Source organism: Pan troglodytes, chromosome 8 (genome assembly GCF_028858775.2).
Source record: "Pan troglodytes isolate AG18354 chromosome 8, NHGRI_mPanTro3-v2.0_pri, whole genome shotgun sequence".
In the NCBI taxonomy this organism is placed as follows: Eukaryota; Metazoa; Chordata; class Mammalia; order Primates; family Hominidae; genus Pan; species Pan troglodytes.
In genome coordinates, this window is record NC_072406.2 from 50848662 (window position 1) to 50870168 (window position 21507).

Here is a 21507-nt window from a genome sequence, read left to right on the forward strand (position 1 = left end):
ACTAGAGCACAGTTCCCCAATATTTGCAGGACAGGGTCCTTAATGCCTATCCTGGCTTCAGTAAGCTGCTTCAGGAACACATACAAAGCTGCTGGCACGGGTGATGGGTAGCCACTACCATGCTCAGAGCTAAAATTAACCACACGTAACCACAATTTGCCATACAAGCCTTCCTACAGGAACAGCTTCTGAGGTCAGTACTGGAGGTTTGTTCTGACACAAGGGGGGCCTATTATTAGTTGTCTCTTTCGTTGGTTCACCTCTGGTAAACACGTGGCCTATGTTTAGCTTGGAATTCTCATTGAAGCTGTCAGCTTCTTCTTGTTTTTCATCAAAATCTCGTTTTTGAGTACCCTTAGATTTGACCTTTCCTGTACACTCATTCAAATAAGGTCAGTTCATTAGCAGAGCTTTTGACCTCTTGATTTTATGAATTGTTTTCCCCACTTGGTGAAATCTCTGAGCCATGCCCCAGAGGCTAAGGTGGAGAGAGTGGAATGATTATTTCTAGGAACCGTGTTTTAGGAGAAGGGTGCTGGGTAGGGAGGGTAGGAGGGTGCTGGTCTTCTAGGCTTTCCTCTTCTGGCTTGGAACCTCCACACTACTAAGTCAAAGTAAGGGTAACTGGGCCCCTACATTCTCAGGACACCATGCCTGAGATAGAGCCTGTGTCATGTGAATGGGGTCTGGGTGGAAGGGAGTCCGGGATTTCTCCTCAGCTGTACTAACCTGCAATTTAGCCTCTTAAACAACTTGCAGGAGATGTATGAGAAATACTAGCAGCCTGCCCCTCCCATGTAGATGCCACTGCCCTCAAATGGGAGCTGGGAGGCAAGGGAGCTCTGTTTTCTTGGCTGCACCCACTTAGAGTTTGTCATATTGACCTGGGAGGAAGACGGGAGGGCACTGATTGTGGTTCAAATACCACAGACTCTCACTGTTCCTAATGACTTTTAGTAGATTTTTCTTGAATAAGTAGTGCTTAGTTGCTGTATGCCCTAAGAACCACTTCCAAAGACCTATATAATTTTTTTTTGCATGGATGAACCTTTATTTTTTTAAAAAAATAGCACTTCAAATAAATTAAAAGGGACAACCATCAGGTATTCAAATTGTGAAGAAATAGTTGAAAACCTAGAGAGACTCCAAGCCGCAGTCTTCTAACCTCATTCTTTGTCCAATGACAAAAACCCACACATCTCAGTACTCCCACTCAATTTTTTCCCTACTGAGGAGGGAAGCAATTGCAAACAGGAGACCAGAGAGAGGAGAAAGCTGCATCTGATTGGAATGAACATTGCCACGTACTTGCTAATATGGGTTTCACTTTACAACCAAATGAATTCTTTCAAATATAAAAAAGGGGAGAGGGAAGCTGCATGTTTTTAAAAATTGAAATTATTTAGGGATAAAACACTAACTCTAGTGTCTTTAATAGGCAACAGCATTTTTCCCCCCGAAGTCAAACACCATCCCCAGCTGAGCCTTTGTGCTACAAACTTTTTAGAAGATGTTACCTAAACTTTATTAAAAGAACAAGTCTAAATATAGACACTGGACTAGCCTAGTCTGTATTTTCTTTATTTATTATTTATTTATATATTTATTTTTGAGACGGAGTGTCACTCTGTCGCCCAGGCTGGAGTGCAGTGGCATGATCTCGGCTCACTGCAAGCTCCGCCTCTCAGGTTCACGACATTCTCCTGCCTCAGTCTCCCAAGTAGCTGGGACTATAGGCGCCCACCACCAAGCCTGGCTAATTTTTTTGTATTTTTAGTAGAGACGGGGTTTCACCGTGTTAGCCAGGATGGTCTCGATCTCCTGACCTTGTGATCCACCTTCCTTGGCCTCCCAAAGTGCTGAGAGCCACTGTGCCCGGCCTTCTAGTCTGTATTTTCAAGTCCACAATCTTCATCTGAAGCATTGCATCAGGAACCCCCGTGAGTCTGCATGTTTTCAAGTTCACAGTACATGGAACCAGTTTTTCTTTTTAGTTTTTTCCTCACTCAGAGCAGCCATACACAGTGGCCATTGACGCCAGAACCTCATGCCGGGCCTTTTCCTATGAGGCCTGGCTGGAGCTGCCCATGGTTTCTCCTTAAAGAGAATCCATGCTGTCATGCTCAGTGGATGGGAAAAAAGCAACAAAATAAGCACCTGGTTCAGGTTTCATCAGATCCATTCAGATTCTCTACGTTCCAAACCTGCTGCTAAATGCTCTTTGTCCACTTTGTGTGTGTTGAACAGTTTGTGGCCTTGGAGTCAGTCTCAATTCGAAGAACTGCTGTTGGACACCCCAAAGGTTGATGCAATAGCAGCCCCAGCAGGGCTACTCACAAAGACCAATTTTTGGATATGATGCAGCAAGTAGGGGGTCACAGGCCAGTTGCTGGGCATCAATGCAGTCCTCCTTTCGGTAGGCCAAACATCGTCGAATAAACGCCTTTGCTTCAGGTGTTACTACTCATTTTGGTGGGAACTGCACTTCAGCAGCTTTAAGAATAGTATTCTCTTGTAGGATGTCTTGCTGAGACTGGTTATAGCCAAAAGGCTTCCCTCCAGAAAGACACTGATAGAAGATCACACCCACCCACCACACAACAATTTTATTTGAGATCTTTGGTGGTTCTTTCTCAACCACAAAACTCTGGTGGTAAATTGCAATAAGTGCCAGCACCTTGTGATGTCAGCTCCATGCCACCCACTGAATTGTAGCTATCATCATCCATGATCTTCGAAAGACCAAGCTCTGTAATTTTTATCTCTCCACACACTGTACCATTTACTAAAAGAATATTCCCTGGTTTGAGGTCATAGTGTATGATGGGAGGTTTTATTTTATTTAAGTACTTTAAAGCATTTACAGTCTACATGATAATGGACCAGGCCTCTTTCTCTGACATTAATTTGTGCTGTTTCAGATAGAAGTTTAGATCATTTCCCTCACAGTATTCTAACACTGTACAAAACGAGTCAGTATCCAGTGAAAAGTAATCATACAGCTTAATTATTCTGGGATGATCCAGTTCTTTATGAATCCAGTATTCCCTACAGGCATGCTTGTGGTAATTCTCCTTTTTCTCATCTCTCCAGTTTTTATTTAACTGGTGAATTTTCACAGCTACGTATCTTTGCTCTGTTAGTTCAAATGCCTTGTAAACTTTACTGAAACCTCCTCTATCCAAAAGATGTAACAACAAATATCTGTCATTTAGCGTTGGATGATCTTTAAATTGTGAGTTATCTTCATTATGTATCCCTTTTAGTTCCCCGATACGTAGATTTCTAACCCTTTCTAGCCTTTCCAGCTCTGCCTGGATCTCTGCTTCCTCCTTTTTAAGATGACCTAACCGGAGTTTGAAGATTTCTTCTTGTTCATGGTATTCTGCTAATGTTAACATTTTATTTTCAGCTCCATTGGTCTTGCTTTTCCGCTGTTTCTGCTCACTGGTTGCAGGAGGGTCCTGACCCATGGCAGGAGGTTTCCGCTTTGCTAACATTTTCCGTTGTCTATCTCTTCCCTCTGTGAATTTATCCTTTTCTGATGCTTGATAAGATTCTGAAAAGCATAACCATCTGCCCATTGTTCAGTAAACGAGGCCCCATGTCGGACAGTAGTAAAGTGGCCCCATCTCAAGCGGTCTTGCATGCTCTTATCTCTACATGCCATCTTCTCTTTTTGACTTTTCTATGAGGACTTTCTTGCTCATTGTCACACATCTATTTAATCATCCTTGTATCTCTGTAGCATCTTTTGCTGTTCATCAGTCTGCTGTGTCAAATCACAGTTGGCTCTTAATAAATCATCTATTCTTCCCTCCTTCTTAAGTCAGAATTCTTACTGTTTTCTAGTGCAGATATTTTTTCTATTGTGAGGTCAGACTGGGTCTGTCTGTGCCAGATGGAGATCTGTTTTTGGGAGCTGCAGAAATGCTCTGTGTTGCCAGATCCCATAGATGAGGGACTGTTTTGCTGAGCTGAAACAGAAGTGAAGCAGAGGCCAGCTCCCCTTTGTGCCAGCTGCTCTGGGTCAAGCCGAGGTTTTGTTAGCATTGCTGACATGAGGCTGTTGGCAGAGCAGACTGCTCCTCCGTTGCCTCCTTTGCAGTGCTGCCATCTAAACCATAGAGGGGCTGTTCTACTTGTCACAGTAAGGGATTGGATTAGGAATGTTGTGGTGAGGATCGTGCAACTGGTGCAACACTTCTGCCAGGGCTGGTCCCTGGCCCGCTTCCCCCAGCAAACTCAAAGTAATCACTAATTTTACGTCCCCCAGCAGTGCCTTTCCCTTGGCTAGTTTCATGTGGTTCGGCTTTTCTTTCCCACTTTCGCTGGTCATTCTGCTTTTTCTCGGGAGTCTCTACTTCTTTATCACTCAAGGATCCCATGCTGCACAAGCTCTGTTTGGAAGACTCACTATTAAGTGGTCCCTTTTGTTAAATCTGATGTACTGTCCTTCATTTTGCCTTTTGTTTCCTGATTTTCCAACTCTTGAATATTTCCCATTCTGTTTTGCATGTATTTATTTCTTCTTGCATATTTATTGTTTTTTCCTCTTCTAGTTTTCCTTACTAATACCTACTCTAGTAAACCTGGCCTCCAATAATTCCTGCCGTCGTGGGTCCAGGCTATGCAATTCTTCCATCATTTCTGGCTGGCAGAGCGTCTCCCGGGACTAAAGGTGCTCTGGGATCCCAAAGACCTACATAATTTTAATCAGTTATGCTCACTTCACTGAGAAGTAGGTCTACAGAGGTCCTCATGCTGCCATTGTGGAAGTCATGGTAACTTTTTATATTTATTGCCCCACTAGAAAATAAGTTCTATAAAAGCACAGAGTTTTGTCTGTTTCATCTAGAAATAACTCCTAAGCAACTACAAAAATGACATACCTATCGGTTGGATGAATATATTTAGGATTTCCTTGGTTCTTATTTAACTCTCAGAATAACCCCACAAAGTAGGTACTACTGCCATTCGCATTTAGAGAGGAAGAAACTGAGGTTTTCAGTAGTTAAATTACCTGTCCAGTCACATATTTGTTAAGTGTGGTGGATGTATATGCAGGCCTCACTGACTCCAAAGTCCATGCTCTTGAACAGTGTGCTTTACTATGGACCGCTCACACCCCTCAGTCCAGCTCTTACTAGACGGCCTTTAACAACTCTTCAATCACATTCAAGAGCCTCACTCCATAGTACAGACAGCTGCAGAGGGTCAGTTCTTCTGGAATTAAGGCCTGCACATTTTACTGAACATACCTGGCCACTTACACAGGGAGCTTTCCTCAAAGAAAGCAACAAAGGCAACCACAGCCAACCCACTGCTCAGTCCCATTCCCTACCCTTACTCCCTCTTCAACCCTGACCCTGGAGCACAGCCTATCCTCAAAGGCCTTTACCTACATCCAGGACAGGCTTGAAAACACAAGACGCTAATGGATTCCAATGACAGTCATTTGGAGTTTTGGATCCCATCTACTATAAGCTAATCTCACCTTCTTTTCTCTGTAACTACCAAATACCACTGAACTCCCCTCAAACCAATTCCAATTCCAAAGTGCACAAACTACCTCTCCAGTTCTCTGCCCAGAACCAGTTCTACGCCCAGAACCAGTTTTCCAAAGGATAAAGGCTAAAGACTGGAGCCTCAGCAATCAGCTCCCTCAGAGGCTAGAGACAACATAAGCCCCCCATAAGGGGCTATGCCTTCCCCTCCCGGTGTCGTCAGAGGCCCAACTCATCACATTGCTGAATTTAGTGTCCCATGAGCCACTGTAGACACTCGGTAGCAATCATTCCAAAAGTTGTAATAAGTTGGTGCTGCTCAAATTAATCTCTCCCTGGAGGCCTTGCCCCTTCACAGTCACAAAGGACATGGTCTGGAGTGGTCTTAAATAACAGCCTTGTCTACATAGAAAGCTACCACAAACTGCGTATCAATTTCACTTGTGAACACAGAAAAAAACATTTAAATAAAGCTGAAAACGAGAACAACAATTAAAGTGTCATCTCCATGACTGTTTTCCCAGGTTGCAAAATACATCAACTTGGAAAAACTATATATATATTAAACAAAAATGAAAAAAAATTCAGAAAACAATCTAAAAGAAATGATTCATCCTCTCAGTTCATTTGAAGTGCAAAGTCTGACATTTCTACAAAGGGCATGATGCTTTGTGATAATCTCTTCACTGAACTGTGTACCATGAGAATCTTCAGTGGTAAATATGTATTTATTAGATACATATTAATAAAATGTCTCTGTTATATTCATTATAATAATATAGTCAAGATCAGGGGTGTCCAATCTTGATCAGGGGTGTCCAATCTTTTGTCTTCCGTGGGCCACAATGGAAGGAAGAAATGTCTTTGGCCACATATAAAGTACATTAACACTAATGATAGGTGATGAGCTAAAAAAAATAAAAATAACACAAAAAAAGCTCACAATGTTTTAAGAAAATTTACAAATTTGTGTTGGGCTGCATTCAAAGTCATCCTGGGCAACATGCAGCCCATGGGCCACAGGTTAGACAAGCCTGATCAAGATGTTTACATGTTCTAAAAAATACCTAGAATTAAATAAATGTGCGGTCTATGTGAAGGAAACTATAAAACTTGGTCAAGATGTTTACATGTTCTAAAAAACATACAGAATTAAATGTGCAGGCTATGTGAAGGAAACTATAAAAGTTTATTGAATGACAGCTTAAAAAATGCAAACAGTGGCTGGGCACAGTGGCTCACACCTGTAATCCCAGCACTTTGGGAGGCCGAGGTGGGCCAATCACGAGGTCAAGGGATCAAGACCATCCTGGCCAACATGGTAAAGCCCTGTCTCTACTAAAAATACAAAAATTAGCTGGTCATGGTGGCATGTGCCTGTAGTCCCAGCTGCTCGGGAGGCTGAGGCAGAAGAATTGCTTGAACCTGGGAGGCGGAGGTTGCAGTGATCCGAGATTGCGCCACTGCCCTCCAGCCTGGTGACAGAGCGAGACTCCGTCTCCAAAAAAAAAAAAAAAAGCAAATAACAACAGGAACTAATCATTTTTTTTAACAAAAAAAGAAACGTATTATGTCACAACATTCCAAACAAATTCTCAACGTTCTGTATTTTCAAATCTTCTGTACTGCAGCTAGAACAAATGTAAATTTTATGTGAAATAATGAGGGGGGTCAAGAATTTTGTGAAGATACAGACTAAAGCTTGACTAGAGATGTGTCTTTATCTATTTATTTTTTGGTTGTTTTTTGAGACAGAATCTCGCTCTGTCGCCCAGGCTGGAGTGCAGAGGCACGATCTCGGCTCACTGCAACCTCCATCTCCTGGGTTCAAGCGATTCTTGTGTCTTAGCCTCCTGAGTACCTAGGGCTACAGGCACATGCCACCATGCCTGGCTAATTTTTGTATTTTTAGTAGAGAGAAGGTTTCACCATGTTGGCCAGGCTGGTCTTGAACTCCTGACCTAAGGTGATCCACCCACCTCGGCCTCCCAAATTGCTAGGATTACAGACGTGAGCCACCATACCAGGGCAAAGATGCATCTTTAATGGCTAGAATAAACTAAGTATTTTAGAGTCTGAAAAAAAATATGTAAAGGCCTAAGATGATGTAAGAATTCAGTATATGATAATGGTGGCTATGTCAGTTTTCCAGAAAAATGGAACCAATAAGAAGATGTATATATAGAAAGAGCTTTATGATAAGGAATTGGCTCACCTGATTATGGAGGCTAGCAAGTCCCAAGATCTGCAGGTTGAGTTAGCAAACTCGGGGCCCAGGAGAATTGAGAGTGTTATTCCAGGCTGAAGGCTCGAGACCCAGGAAAAGCTAATGTTTCAATTGAGTCTAAAGGCAGGAAAAAGCTGATATCCAGTTTGAAGGTCACTGGTAGGAATTCTTACTCACGAGTGTTGGCATTTTTGTTCTATTCAGGCCTTCAATCAGTTGGATGAGTCCCACCCACTCTCATCTGCTTTACTTAAGTCTACTGATTTAAATGTTAATCTCATCCAATACCCCCTCACAGATATACCGAGAAGAATGTTAGACCAAGCATCTGGGCACCCCATGACCCAGTCAAGTTGACATATAAAATTAACCATCACAGTGACATTTCAAAGTAGAGAGAAATAGGTCTATTTAATAAATGGTGTTGGGGTAAGTGGTTCTCTCTGTAGATCACATGGTACGTGTAAATGTTTACCTCACATAATAAATATACTTGATATGGAAATATAAAATTTAAACTACCAAAGCATTTAAAAATTATAATGAGCATTTATAATCTTAATGTTAAGACTGCATACCAATTGCAGAGGCAAAAAATTATTTTAAAGTTTTTTTTTTTTTTTTTTTTTTTTTTTTGAGACGGAGTCTCCCTCTGTAGCCCAGGCTGGAGTGGAGTGGCGCGATCTCGGCTCACCGCAAGCTCCACCTCTCCGGTTCACACCATCCTCCTGCCTCAGCCTCCTGAGTAGCTGGGACTATAGGTGCCCACCACCACACCCGGCTGATTTTTTTTTTTTTTTTTTTTAGTAGAGACGGGGTTTCACCATGTTAGCCAGGATGGTCTCGATCTCCTGACCTCGTGATCTGCCTGCCTTGGCCTCCCAAAGTGCTGGGATTACAGACGTGAGCCACCGCACCCAGCCAAAATTACTTAAAAGCTTGAAGTAATTTGAAAACTTAAAAAAAAATATTCCCATAGACAAATGTTAAAGTATATCTCCCAGAAATGAGAAAGACTATCCTGTTGATACATTGTTCATAAAGTGAAAAAAGCAATAGTTTCCATTGTTCCTGTAAAAAGGTAAACTATGTACTTAGATTTGTAAGAGCACATGAACCAAGAAAATATCTTAATAATCTTCCATGACTAGCTATTATAAAATGATGAGCACCTCAATTAAAGTGAGCCTAGTGATATAAGCCAACATTAAGAAAGTGAGGGGTAATTATTTTTAAATTGTTCAATGTCTGTAGAAAATTTAGAAACTAAAATGTTTAAGAAATATTTTATCATGTTATATTAGTAAGGTTGGAATTTTTTAACAAAAAAAAAGAACAGCACCCACTGTGACAATGGTGGGCGCACATTTCCAAATTTTTTCTTTTGTTTTTGAGACAGGCACTTACTCTGTCACCTAGGCTAGAGTGCAGTGACACAATCATAGCTCACTGCAGCCTAAACTTCCCAGGCTTAGGTGATTCTCCCACCTCAGCCTCCAAAGTTAACTGAGATTATGAGTGTGCACCACCACACCCGGCTAATTTTTTGTATTTTCTGTAGAGACAGGGTTTCACCATATTGCCCAGGCTGGTCCTGAACTACTAGGCTCAAGCATTCTTCCCACCTCGGCCTCCCAAAGTGCTGGGATTAGAGGCATGAGCCACCCCACCCAGCCGTCACATTTCCAAACTTTGAATGGGAATGAAATCCATACAGACCTCCTGGAGTCAGTTTCATTAGAACTGAAAATAAACTCACCCCTATTATCCAGAGAGTAGACTCTGAGAAATTAATTTGAAGACGACAACTTGGTTGCCCTGTGTCTGCAGGTGAAAAAAAAAGGGGGGGGGGAGAGAGAGAGAAAACTTGGACAAGTGTAGAAAGGTATATGCTCAAAGGTGTTCCTCCATAATGTTCATTTGTAAGAGTAAAAATATGGGAAGCTACCTAAAAGTGAGCCATTGATAGGATGTAGATAAAATACTGTTGATCCAGCAGAGAAATTTTAAGTAGTCGTAAAAATGATCAGGTAAGGGTAGAAAAACTAACATGGAAAACTGGTAATCGCGTATTGTAAATGAGTTCACCATATATATTGTATTTCCATTGTGTAAGTGTGTGTGTGTATCCTAAAAGGACACTGAAATATAAGAAGTAATATAAACCAAAAGTCCCTGATAAAACTATCACGACACACAGATAACAGAAAGTACTATTTTCCCCACTAATTTTCTCATATAAATAAGTGGAAAAACACATTTTCAGAGAGTGTAACCATATGACTTCTGTGGTAAAGTCATGTCAGTGATTTTAATGTCTATTTTCTGAGTATTATTTCCTCATCATTACCTACTAAACTAACTCCATGTTGTTTCATGGTTAAAGTTTTTCACAGCCTTTGATAGCATCTGACTGTTCTTCTAAAGTTATTGACGTTCAGGTACGTTTTTCATCACTACCACTAACATTACCAGTTTGAAAACTTAGGTAACTTTTCTATAGGAACTTTAAAATATTTTTAACTGTAATAACGTCACATTAATGTCTGTACAAATCACCAAATCATCTGAGAAAACTAAAAACCATACGTAATAGTAGTATCAATTCATCTACAGTTAATTTCCTGTGGATGAGCTGATGCTACTATTTATTTCTCTTTAGAAGCAATTAAAAATACAACTTAAAACTCTCCGGCTATGCCTGGATCTAATTCCAGGCAACAAATCTCTTATGATTTTGTACATATTCTAGCATTTGATTAATATTCTGACCATATTTCTTGATTTGTAATACTCAAATGCCCATAAAACTCCAGTGTATTATAAATTCTCTACAGGCACATATATATTGGTTACAGTGCATGGAAAAAGGCCCAGACAGAACTAAAAACCAAGTTACTTTAGGGAAGTGACCCAATATGTGGGTGAGGTGGGTTGAAGAGAACTCATCTGTCAAATGCCAAAGAAGACTTATTCTCTCAGTAATGGCAGCTGGTGCAGACATCAGCATAGGGGAATCTAGGCCTGAGAAAGCTAAGGAAGTCTCACTATGTCATGGGCACCAGTCATGGCTGCCAAGCTTCTCCAAGTTCGTTTTCTGTTTTAAGGGATGTTATCAGAGATCCACAAGAATAGGGCAAGCCTTTACTAGGGGTCTGAGTTGAAGAAATTCTGAACTCTTCTTTTCTGAGGTCTTGAGCCTCCTTTAGGGGATCAGTAAAGGGAGAATTTTTGGCTGTTACTGAAAGCAGGCTTACCGGTAAGGCCCACTTTTGTAGAGAGGATAACTACCCCATTCTGTAGACAAAGAAACCAATAACAGAGAGTATTGGCCATACCAAAGTATGGACTCCAAACATGGGATAGCTTTATATTAGTCATCAGTTCTCACCTACCAAAGTATCTGAGACCTTTCTCTTCATAAGTGCTGTCTAGGAGAGACATTGGTTCTTTGTCGTCTGAAAGAGAAGCCTGGGAATGCAAGATCTGAGAAGAGTGGTAGGTTGGGAAAAGGGAGTTGGAGTTCCTCAGATAAAGGGAGGAGGCTGAGTGTGCAGTGTCCAGTCACTGGACGAGAGATGAAGATTCAGTGGAAAAATAGGAATGGGAATAGGTAAGTCTTCCTCAGAAAAGGAGAGATATGATGAAAGGATCCAGGGCAGTCACAGCCACAGTCTCTGGTTGCCAGAAGCAAACAGGGGTAGGGGTTGAAGGCATCAAGGATACCCAAGGGCTGAACCCTCCCAGAAGCAATAGTTCCACATTTCCCTGCTAAATACAGGTAGGGTGTGAAGTGACAGGGCCCACTAGACCAGAGGAGGGCAATTTCAAGACGGAAAGTAGGCCCAATTCCAAAAACAGGCTCTTAGGAGTTTACCAGAAAACTATTTCCAGGGACTGGGAGTGATTAGTCATTTCAGAAATCACAAATCTATGACTGAGCAATTCTCATCCGGGTTTAAACATGAGTGCACTGGTGGATAAACTGTTCATTGTGAGATCAGTCTAGTGTATGAGAAAAAGTATTTCTTTTAATAGAATGCAGTATAAGAGAAAATATCAAAGTACATTACAGGTAATTAGGGTAAGGGTCTCATGAAACAGAATCTTTTGTTGGTTTACATGCATGTGTTAGATACACACATGTGAACACACACTCTTCTTCGAGATATTATCCACATCACTCCTCCCTCAATGTAGCCTGCTCAGTGAGGTCTTTTCCTCTCCATCCTATCTAAAATCAAACCTTGTATCTGACAACTTTTCCTATTTTGATTTTTCTTTATGGCGCTTATCATAGCCATCTTCTTTTCTTTTTTCATTTTTGTGTTGCGGACTGACTTTCAATAGATTACAGAGCAAATGTATTTTCTCAATATGACTGCTGGAAGCAATAAGGACACAAACTCTCTGGTCTACAGTGACCTCCCAATAAAAATATTCTAGGAGGGCTTGTCACTGGCCTATTTTACAACAAACTATCATTTCTGGATCAATACAAATGTGGAGGACATGAAGACACAGTACTCTGCAGAGCCAGGATTGGGGTAAATGCCACCCCGTGATCACAATGACATGTTCTATTACTAGAAGAATGCAGAAAAGTTGCATTGAGCAGTCAAAAGCAATAGTCATAACACATATTTAAGTACATAATAAAAATGTATCAAACTAACACAAGAAAGGGTGAATTAATCAAACAGTGCAGGGACAACTGGCTATTTATTTGGAAGAATACAGAGCTGCTTACCTTACACCACATACAATAAGAAACACCACAGGGAGGTATGAATAATGTAATTTAATATAATGTCTGCTTCACACATGTTGAAGGAGAGACATACCTGTGTAGTTCCAAAGGGAGTTTACTTATGCCAACAGGAAAGCAGAACAAACAGAAACACTTAACTTGCAACTAGTAGAATAACTTTATTTCTAACACTGAGCCTTCTACATAGGAATTTACAGAAATGAATAACACTGTGCTGCTTATTCTCCATTTCTCTTCCCAGATTCTCTCTCCACCCTTCTCTGTGCCCACCTGGGCTCTCCAGCAGATGTATCTGGTTGGTTTCTCCAAAGAGAGACACCAGCAATTTGGCACCACAGTTCTGGTAGTAATGATGTCTCTTACAAGGTGGCCCCTCCTTCATGACAGCAGTTCTTACTGGGCTCTGGTAACACTGTTTCCATCCTTGCCCTTCAAGGCTCAGAATGGCAATGGCTTCCTGCTGATACAAGTCTCTGGGTGTTTCACTGTCCCTTGTTTCTGGCCCACACCACTGTAATCAGTCTGCCATTAAAATGTTTTTAGTTGGAGAATTCTGTTTTCCACCAGAAAGAACCATGGCTGATACAAACAGCCATCCCTATATTAACTTGTGAAAAGAAATAATTCTTCCCCCTAATTACCATATAGAACATTAACACTTAGAAAAATATTCCTCTGTGTCAGCTGGAATGCCTTCAGCTCTAAGTATCAGACAGCCCTAAGACCAAATAAAAAACAGTTATTGAGGGTTATAAAAAGTCCCAGTAGAGAACAGGTATAGAGAGCAGAGTAGCTCGGCAACGTCACCTCTGAGCTGGCTTTTCCCACCTTGTGCACTGTTATCTTCAGGCTACTGCCCTTCAGAGATAAAAACGATAAGCCAATACCATGTTACAGACATGAAAAAGCCCAGCAGAAAGAGTCTCTTCTCATGTCATGACAATGTTGTATCAAGGAGATCTTTCCCGGAAGTACTACACAATACTTCCCAAACATCTCATTGCTCCCAAGTTCACCCCAACAGAATCATTAAAATGGAACTTCCATGATTAGCTTTGACTAATCTGGACTTACCACCTAAGTCATCTGGGAGAAGGATGCACAAAAATATAAAATTTAGCTCAGCAAGGATGAAGTAGGGAATGGCCATCATGTGGGCAGTGTCTCTTAGAACTGCTGACCAATGTGTTCCAAGGGGGCAAAAGAAACAACAGGACAAGGGAGGCAGAGATACTCTAAAATACTAATACGCAGAACTAGTGTTACATAGACCGTGCCCAAACAGATACACAATGAAAAATCAAGGATATCAAAAGGGCCTTTCATTACATAACGCCACTTTTTGAGGAGTGCAGTATTACTGCTTGTTAACCTTTGCATAATTTATGTAAAAACCATTCTTATTAACAGCATTTACATTACAGAATGACCCAGAGGTAGCTGAAAAACCTCAGAAAAGTACTGTTTAACTTCTTTACTGAAGTGATAGTTCAATAATGGCCATATTCATGCATATATGCCAGGAAACAGTCAGAGGAAAGGTATGTGATATAGTTCTTTGTGAAATAATATTTCACTAAAAACATATACTGGCCAACCTACAAAGAGACTCCGTTAGTATTTAGAGCAGGACAGATTCAGAGGTAGTTAAAAACCTCACGGAAATATTTTTGGCTTCTTTCTTGAAGACATGGTTCAGCTGTAAATGGCCATAGCCATTTATTTATGTCAGGAAATAGAAGCGGTATGTGGTTTGTATTGCCAAATACGTTTTCATATATACACAGTGATGTGCTGTAAATATTTGACAGCAGGTTCTCTGAGAAAATTAAAACCCTGATTTATAATTTGTCAATTTCCATGGTGTAAACACTCCCACTAAGTCCAAGCTACCAAGACAGCACTGAATGTGGAGCTGGGAAGAGACAGATGTGCAGTGCACACTATTATACAGTATTTTCATCATACAGATTAAATAAGTAAAACAGCAAAGGTAATAGTGAAATGTAGCAAAATAATTAGGAAGTGATGAGTGCTGAGTATTTATTACCTTTGTTTTTAACTGTAAGTTTACATATTTTAAATAATGACTGCTTTTAATAACTGGCTCACAAAATTCCTTAAAATTTAACAATCAGAACTTTTAAGTCAGTATGAGGTTATACTAGTACATCACTATATTTAAGTATGTGTGTAGAAATATATTTACATATACACACAAACATATGTACATACACATATATAATTATGTCAACCTATAAAGACACCAATGGTATTTAGTGTAGAAAATATTAACAAATACCATAGTAGTTACTCAATTAAGGGTACGTATCTTCTCCTTATGATCATGTTGAGTTCCAATATACAAATCAAGCATACTCAAATTTATTATATTTGCATACTCACATAAGGTCTACAAACATCGGGGACTCTTCACATATATGTTTAATGCTGCTGTCATTCAACTTTTCTAAGCTTCAGATTCCACTGTGAATATGGGTATAAATAAATATTGTCCATTATATTTGCAATAAAATTTTGGTATCACGTCTGGAATATAACACTAAACAACATAAATTCCAGATAAATATTTTCACCATATTACTTAGATGAATAGAATTCCCCTCAGTACAAATTTTCTAATGAAAAGTTTTAATTTTTCTTGAAAGCTTTTACATATTCAAACAAGAAGTCATTTTCTACAAATTTCTGACATTCTTTGGCTTTCTCTGATCTCCTTTTTTGAAACTGTATAACCAATTTCACAAGTGTATGAAGGCTTCTAACATTCAGGATGTTGAAAGAGCTTTCACCCTCGTGTGAATTCTCTGATGTTTGGTGAGCACTGACCTCTGACTAAAGGTCTTCCCACATGCATTACACTCATACGGCTTCTCCCCTGTGTGAGTCCTCTGATGTTTAGTGAGAGCTGATTTTTCACAGAAGGTTTTCCCACATTCATTACACTTATATGGTTTCTCCCCAGTGTGAGTTCTTTGATGTACAATGAGGTTTGACTTCACACAGAAGGATTTTCCACATTCATTACATATAAACGGTTTCTCCCCTGTGTGTGTTCTCTGATGCACAGTGAGGGCTGATCTGTGGCAGAAGGATTTCCCACATGCATTACATTCATAGGGCTTCTCCCCTGTGTGTGTTCTCTGATGTTCAGTGAGGTTTGACTTCACGCAGAATGTTTTTCCACATTGCTTACATTCATAGGGTTTTTCTCCTGTATGTGTTCGCTGATGGTTGGTCAGGTGTGGTTTCTGGCAAAAGGCTTTCCCACATTCAGTACATTCATAGGGCTTCTCTCCTGTGTGTGTTCTCTGATGTTGAGTGAGGTTTGACTTCTCCCAGAAGGTTTTCCCACATTCACCACATTCAAAGGTTTTTTCTCCTGTGTGAGCTCTCCGAAGCTGGGTAAGATGTGACTTCTTGCTGAAATTACTCCCATTTTCATTGTAATCATAAGACCTTCCCCCCATGTGTACTATTTGATGTTTTAAGAGAGCTGACTTTTCCCAGGTTTTGTCACTCACTTTATATTCACGGAGAATCTTTCTTGTGTAAGCTCCCTGATGGATAATGAAAGCTGAATTGTCACAGAAGATTCCCCCATATTCATTATATTCATAAGGATTGTCCTTTGTAAGAGCTCTCTGATGTCCAAACCTTAAATTCATGCAGAAGGACTTCCCGCAAATACTGCATCCATACGGCTCCATTTCCAAATGAGGTCTTTGAGATATATTCAGCTTTAAACTTTCAATGAAGGTTCTTCCACATTCGTTATATTTACAGACTGTCTCTCCTATCTGAGATCTCTTATTTGTAAAAAATGCTGCCTCATCATGGAAGCCTTGTCCATTTTTACTATACTCAAAAGATTGGCCAAAACTTGGCTGACTGAGATCCTGGTGATAATTAATGGCATTCTTTTTTTGATCATATTTATAAGACTTCTCTCCAATAGGGATTTTCTCATGCCTAATATCAAGGAGCAATTTCTCACATACATTAAACTCATCAGGCTTCTTTCTGGAACAGTTCTTTTTACTAATAATTAAGCCCGAAATATTTTTCAAATTCACTTCACATGAGTCACATATTTTATAGGGATAATTTCTTAAAGAAACAGGGTCTGTGCCCAAATTGAAAGTTTTGCTTCCTCTATCTCCATTTTCTACACTTACTGTTTTGTTGTTGTGGAATAGAAGCTCCCAAAAATGGTCATCTTCATTTTCCTGGCTGCTCTCTAACACGTCATCAACTTTCCATTTCCTTTCTAGAAATGAGAAAAATAACCACATCTTATGAACCTTAATACATTTCTGATGGAATCAGACTTTTACACAAATGCCATACAGTCAATTCTTTTGTTTTAAATTCAGTTTCCTGGTGTGAACTGAGTTCAAGTGTACATTTTCTTTACCCTCCAAGGTTTAGGTGGAAAACATAAAACATGCTTCAGTGGAAACAGGGAGAAGAAATTGGCAATGATATTTAACACTTTATAAATATAACCTTCAAAACTGAAAAGAAAAGGTGAAATAAAATTCACAGCACAGGGAACCAGAGTGGCTGATTCAGAAATAGAAAAACTTGGAGAAAATGGGGTGAACCCAACAGAGACAATGAACACTGAATAAAGTGATGGTGAAGATTAGCAGACAAGGGGTTTCAGAGGATGCATTAGGTTTGGTGGAGACAAAACAGAGCTTGGTCCTAATCCCCTCACACACAGTTTACTGGGGTAGAATTCCCACCAGAGTACACGCTTCTTTCTATCTTTGAATCAGCAAGAAAATTAACATTCTGAAAACATCAACTTCCTTGGATTCAAAATAACAGTCCTATATAGCCCAAGAGCCAGTGTTTTCTTTAAGTTTTATTGAGAAGAAATAGTTTTTTTTTAATGCTGTAGGAAAAGCATACTAGGGAAGGTGAAATAAACTCAAGACATGATAAACAGGAGATGGAGATATTCTGAGAGCTGTTCTTTCAAAGAGCAGGAAATGCACAGAGAATGAGTTCAAGGGAGTTGTTTTTTTAAAAAGGAAATAGAGTGAGTGGTAGTGAGAAACATAAGAATTAGGTTTGGCAGAGGTAAAGCATGGTTTACACCCTCATCTTCTCAACATCATGCAAATCTATTGAAAATATTTCTGTGCAGTTTGGCTAGAGATTAGACTCTCAGAAATTGCTCATCCCTAATAACATACCTTCCACTCAACTAGAAACATTTTATCCTTATCTCTCCTTAGATCCTGGATATCCCTCAGTGAACTGCTACTTTAACTTAAAAACAAAAACTAATAATAATAATAATAAAATAATGATAGCAAAAATCTCTATAACATCTCTACCATTTTAAGGCTCCACTTGCTCCATCTTTTAGAAGTTACTGTTTATATAATTCATGGTAACATAAAATAAATCCCTTGCTCAATGCTATCGCCCCTATTGTGACCAGAGTCCAGATCTTGGCAGGTGTTACTATAATGTAACTGTACATTATTCTTATAAAGCAACGTGCACTGAATTATTTCCAACCTGCACCTGATCAGCTATAATACACGAAGACAAAATATGGGAATATGTATTTAGGAAGAGTATCATAGAATACTTTCAGAATGTATGAAAATGAATGATCTCTCCTAAATCTGGCTACACAGATAATCAACAAAGTAATTATCAAAATACCCAAATTAGTAAGAGAGGCCCTTCTCTTTTGGAGAACAAAAATCTCAATGCAGAAAGAAACCCTAAGCAACCCTAAGCCATATGAACAGGTCTAAGTTTTTGGCATACAGCCACTGGTGAGTTAATGTCATAAAATCTGGACTATTTAAGTTTCAGCAAAAAATTAAGTTCTAACTTAAAACAAGTGAAATAATAACAAGCCATTACTATTCAATTTCTAAACACTTTACAAACACAGTATGAATTACCTGAAAAAAGGCAAGGCAAACAAGAACGGAAGTTTTCCAGTAAATGAGAAAACATTTGCAAATAAAATTTAAGATATAGAATAGGACGGGATTTGACATAAATTTTAGGGAGCAGAAACAAAGAAATTTAAGACAGGTAGCAAAGGACTACACTATTATAGTCATTGAAAGGGAAATTTACTGAGCAGCTCCCTTGCTGCAATCTATTGAAAGTCAGCCCTTGACACAAAGGTTTAAAACTAAAAAAAGAAAAGAAAGGGAAATTTAATTTATTAATAAGCAGCAACTTTAGGTTAGTTTGTTTAGCTAAAGGAAGATAAATTGAATAATTTAGGCTAAAAAAAAAGAGAAAAGAACCAACTAGGAATTAGAAATTAGACAACTAACAATTAGACTGAGTCAGGAATGAGAACACATAGTTTTGCTTTCGAGTTATATCAGTGAAAAGTGAGAATATAAAAGTATGTAGAAGATAGCTTTAAATGAAAAATAACAATAGGAACAAAGAGACCGGTGGGAAATATTAACAGGTTTATTAGTACGGTGATGCCATGGTTGCCATTCAAGATAGCAGTAACATGGAAGAATGTACCTCATTTGACTACAGGAAACCAGGCTCTCTGGTTTTTGTGTAGCTCAGATTGTTATTCTTCAATATCCTCTAAGGGATGAATTTAATACTTACTAAAAGCATTATTGTCCCAGGACTACTCTCACCTACATACAATCACACTCTAGAAAAGGGGTTGGCATATAACTGCACGGCAATGGCCCTTGAGCTAAGTATGTTTTTTAAGTTTTTGAAGGGAAAAAGCTGGATGAGGCAGTACAGAAGAGGGAAGAGGAAAAGAGAGGAGAGAGAAAGAGCAAGAGGAGAACGAGAAGGAATAAGGAAAAGAAAGAAGATGAGGAAGAGCAGCTGCAACCACGACCATATGTGGCCTGCCAAGCCTCAAACATTTACTATCTGGTCATTTACAAAAAAAAGTCTGTTGACTTCTGCTCTTGAAGATCTCATTCTGCCTCATTCCTTTAACATCATCTTAAGTTGATGCCTTTCAAATGGATACTTCTAGTTCTGACCTCAACCATGTACTTACACATATCCAATCTCTTAGTCAAAAACAGACTCGATTATAAGAGTTATCTCCAACTTCTGGTGTTCAAAATTAAATCTGTGATAACTCCCTTATATGTCTCCTCTCTAATTTTTCTCTGTCTCAGTAAATGATAACCTAATCTATCTAGCTGCTTGAGACAAATTATTGGGATCACACTTGATTCTCCCTTCTCTCATACCCTATCTGAAAGCAAATGTTCTTGGCTCCATCTTCAAAATATTTGTACAAACCTACCACTTCTCAGTACCTCTGGCACTTCCAACAGTCTCAGCCACTATCCTCTCTCCTCTGAAGCACATAATGGTACCCTATCCCTACTCATACCACCCACAACCACCCACCACAGTATATACACTGCATAGATGTCAGAGAGATCCTTTTAAACTGTAAATCAAATCTGATGACTTAAGCTGATTTACATTTACTCAAAACAGTTTCTCATAGCACCAAAAGTAAAATGTATGTATCTACCATAGCTCATGTTTCTTCTCCTGACATTATCTCCTACCAGTCTCCACCATGCCCGCTAGCTTCCAACCACAGTGATTTCCCTGACACTGTTCAAACATTCTAAGAACACACCTGTCTAAGAGGTTTGGTACCTGATGTTCTCTCTGCCTGGACTACACTGAATCCACATAGCTCACACTTTCATATTAAAGCCTCATCTCTGATGTGGGAACTCCTCAAAAAGGTTTTCTCTAACCTACTGCCAAACAGACTATACCGTCATTCTTCGTCCTCCTTTCCTGTGTGAATTCTCTTCACAGCACTTACCATGACCCAACACAGTGTGTGTGTACCTATATACACACACATATGCACATGGGTGTGTACATATACACACACACACAGACATGTGTACACACACACACACACACATTTTTTTGTCCTTTATTTTAATACACACACTAAGATACCAGGGACATTATTCTGTTAATTACCTAAAACATAACAGACATAGTGAGTGCTCATCATATGTTGTTAAATGAATATATAGAAGGATTGCATGAATACCTGTCAGCTAACAAAAGGTGTCTAAGACAACGGAAGGAAGGCAAACAATTTTAAAAGATAAAGACAAACTAACCAAGAAAACATATCTAAAATGAAGCCAACTGGTTTGGATTATAGATATAAGTAAAATACTTTAAAATGTAAAAAAAAAAAAAAAAAAAAGTGTTTGGTTTTTTTTGTTTGTTTTTTTTTTTTGAGACTGAGTCTCACTCTGTCACCAGGCTGGAGTACAGTGGCACAATCTCGGCTCACTGCAACCTCCATCTCCCAGGTTCACATGGTTCTCCTGTCTCAGCCTCCCGAGTAGCTGGGACTACAGGCAGCTACCACCACATCCAGCTAATTTTTCGTATTTTTAGTAGAGACGGGGTTTCACCATGTTGGCCAGAACAGTCTCGATCTCTTGACCTCGTCATCCGCCTGCCTCAGCCTCCCAAAGTGCTGGGATTACAGGCGTGAGCCACCACACCCAGCCAAGAAAAGCATTTATGAGTGAGAATAACATATGGAGGAGTGATTAAGGTAACAGGGATGTGGGCCAATTGTTTTTGATCATTTCCAAAGGTCTGGGGCTAAAAAGAGACATTTGTGAAAAATATTCCAAAGGTGACAAATCCTAAACCAATTACCTAAGTTCTAATTTCCTCTGGCTTTCATCTGCCAGAAATCACTAACTCACCTGGGTGGCACTGGCTTGGGAATCCTTTTTCTAATATCCAGGGCTCTTCTCCTTGCTCGATCTTAAAGATCACTTCTGGTTTAGTAATGCAATACCCTGTTAAGAGAAAATACCACAGGACTGGAGCTAAATAGCTTGGTTTCAGGGGCTCTGAATACATGATGGGGAAGAAAGGCACAGCTTCACCAGCTACTCAAAGAATGTGCACAAATGAACCAATCTCTGACG

The 21507-nt window shown here is 39.6% G+C and overlaps 1 protein-coding gene and 1 pseudogene across 17 annotated transcripts in view; both read right to left on the minus strand.

The window, feature by feature from the left end:
- The window catches only part of ZNF248 (zinc finger protein 248), a 57908-nt gene that overhangs the window by 16096 nt on the left and 20305 nt on the right, over window positions 1-21507 (minus strand). For 7 of the 17 annotated variants that reach the window (XM_003312507.6, XM_024346308.3, XM_016963034.4 and 4 more), the window contains 2 exons: window positions 21280-21375; window positions 12644-16796 (listed from right to left, as the gene is read on the minus strand). In XM_003312507.6, the coding sequence (XP_003312555.1) occupies window positions 15295-16796; window positions 21280-21375 (1598 nt within the window). In that variant the 3' untranslated portion in view covers window positions 12644-15294. Of the gene's footprint in view, window positions 1-12643; window positions 16797-21279; window positions 21376-21507 lie in introns of those variants that run through there. The other 10 variants (XM_009458286.4, XM_009458285.5, XM_063781660.1 and 7 more) reach the window with 3 other exon arrangements.
- On the minus strand, window positions 2184-4083 carry LOC134807161 (serine/threonine-protein kinase tousled-like 2; annotated as a pseudogene).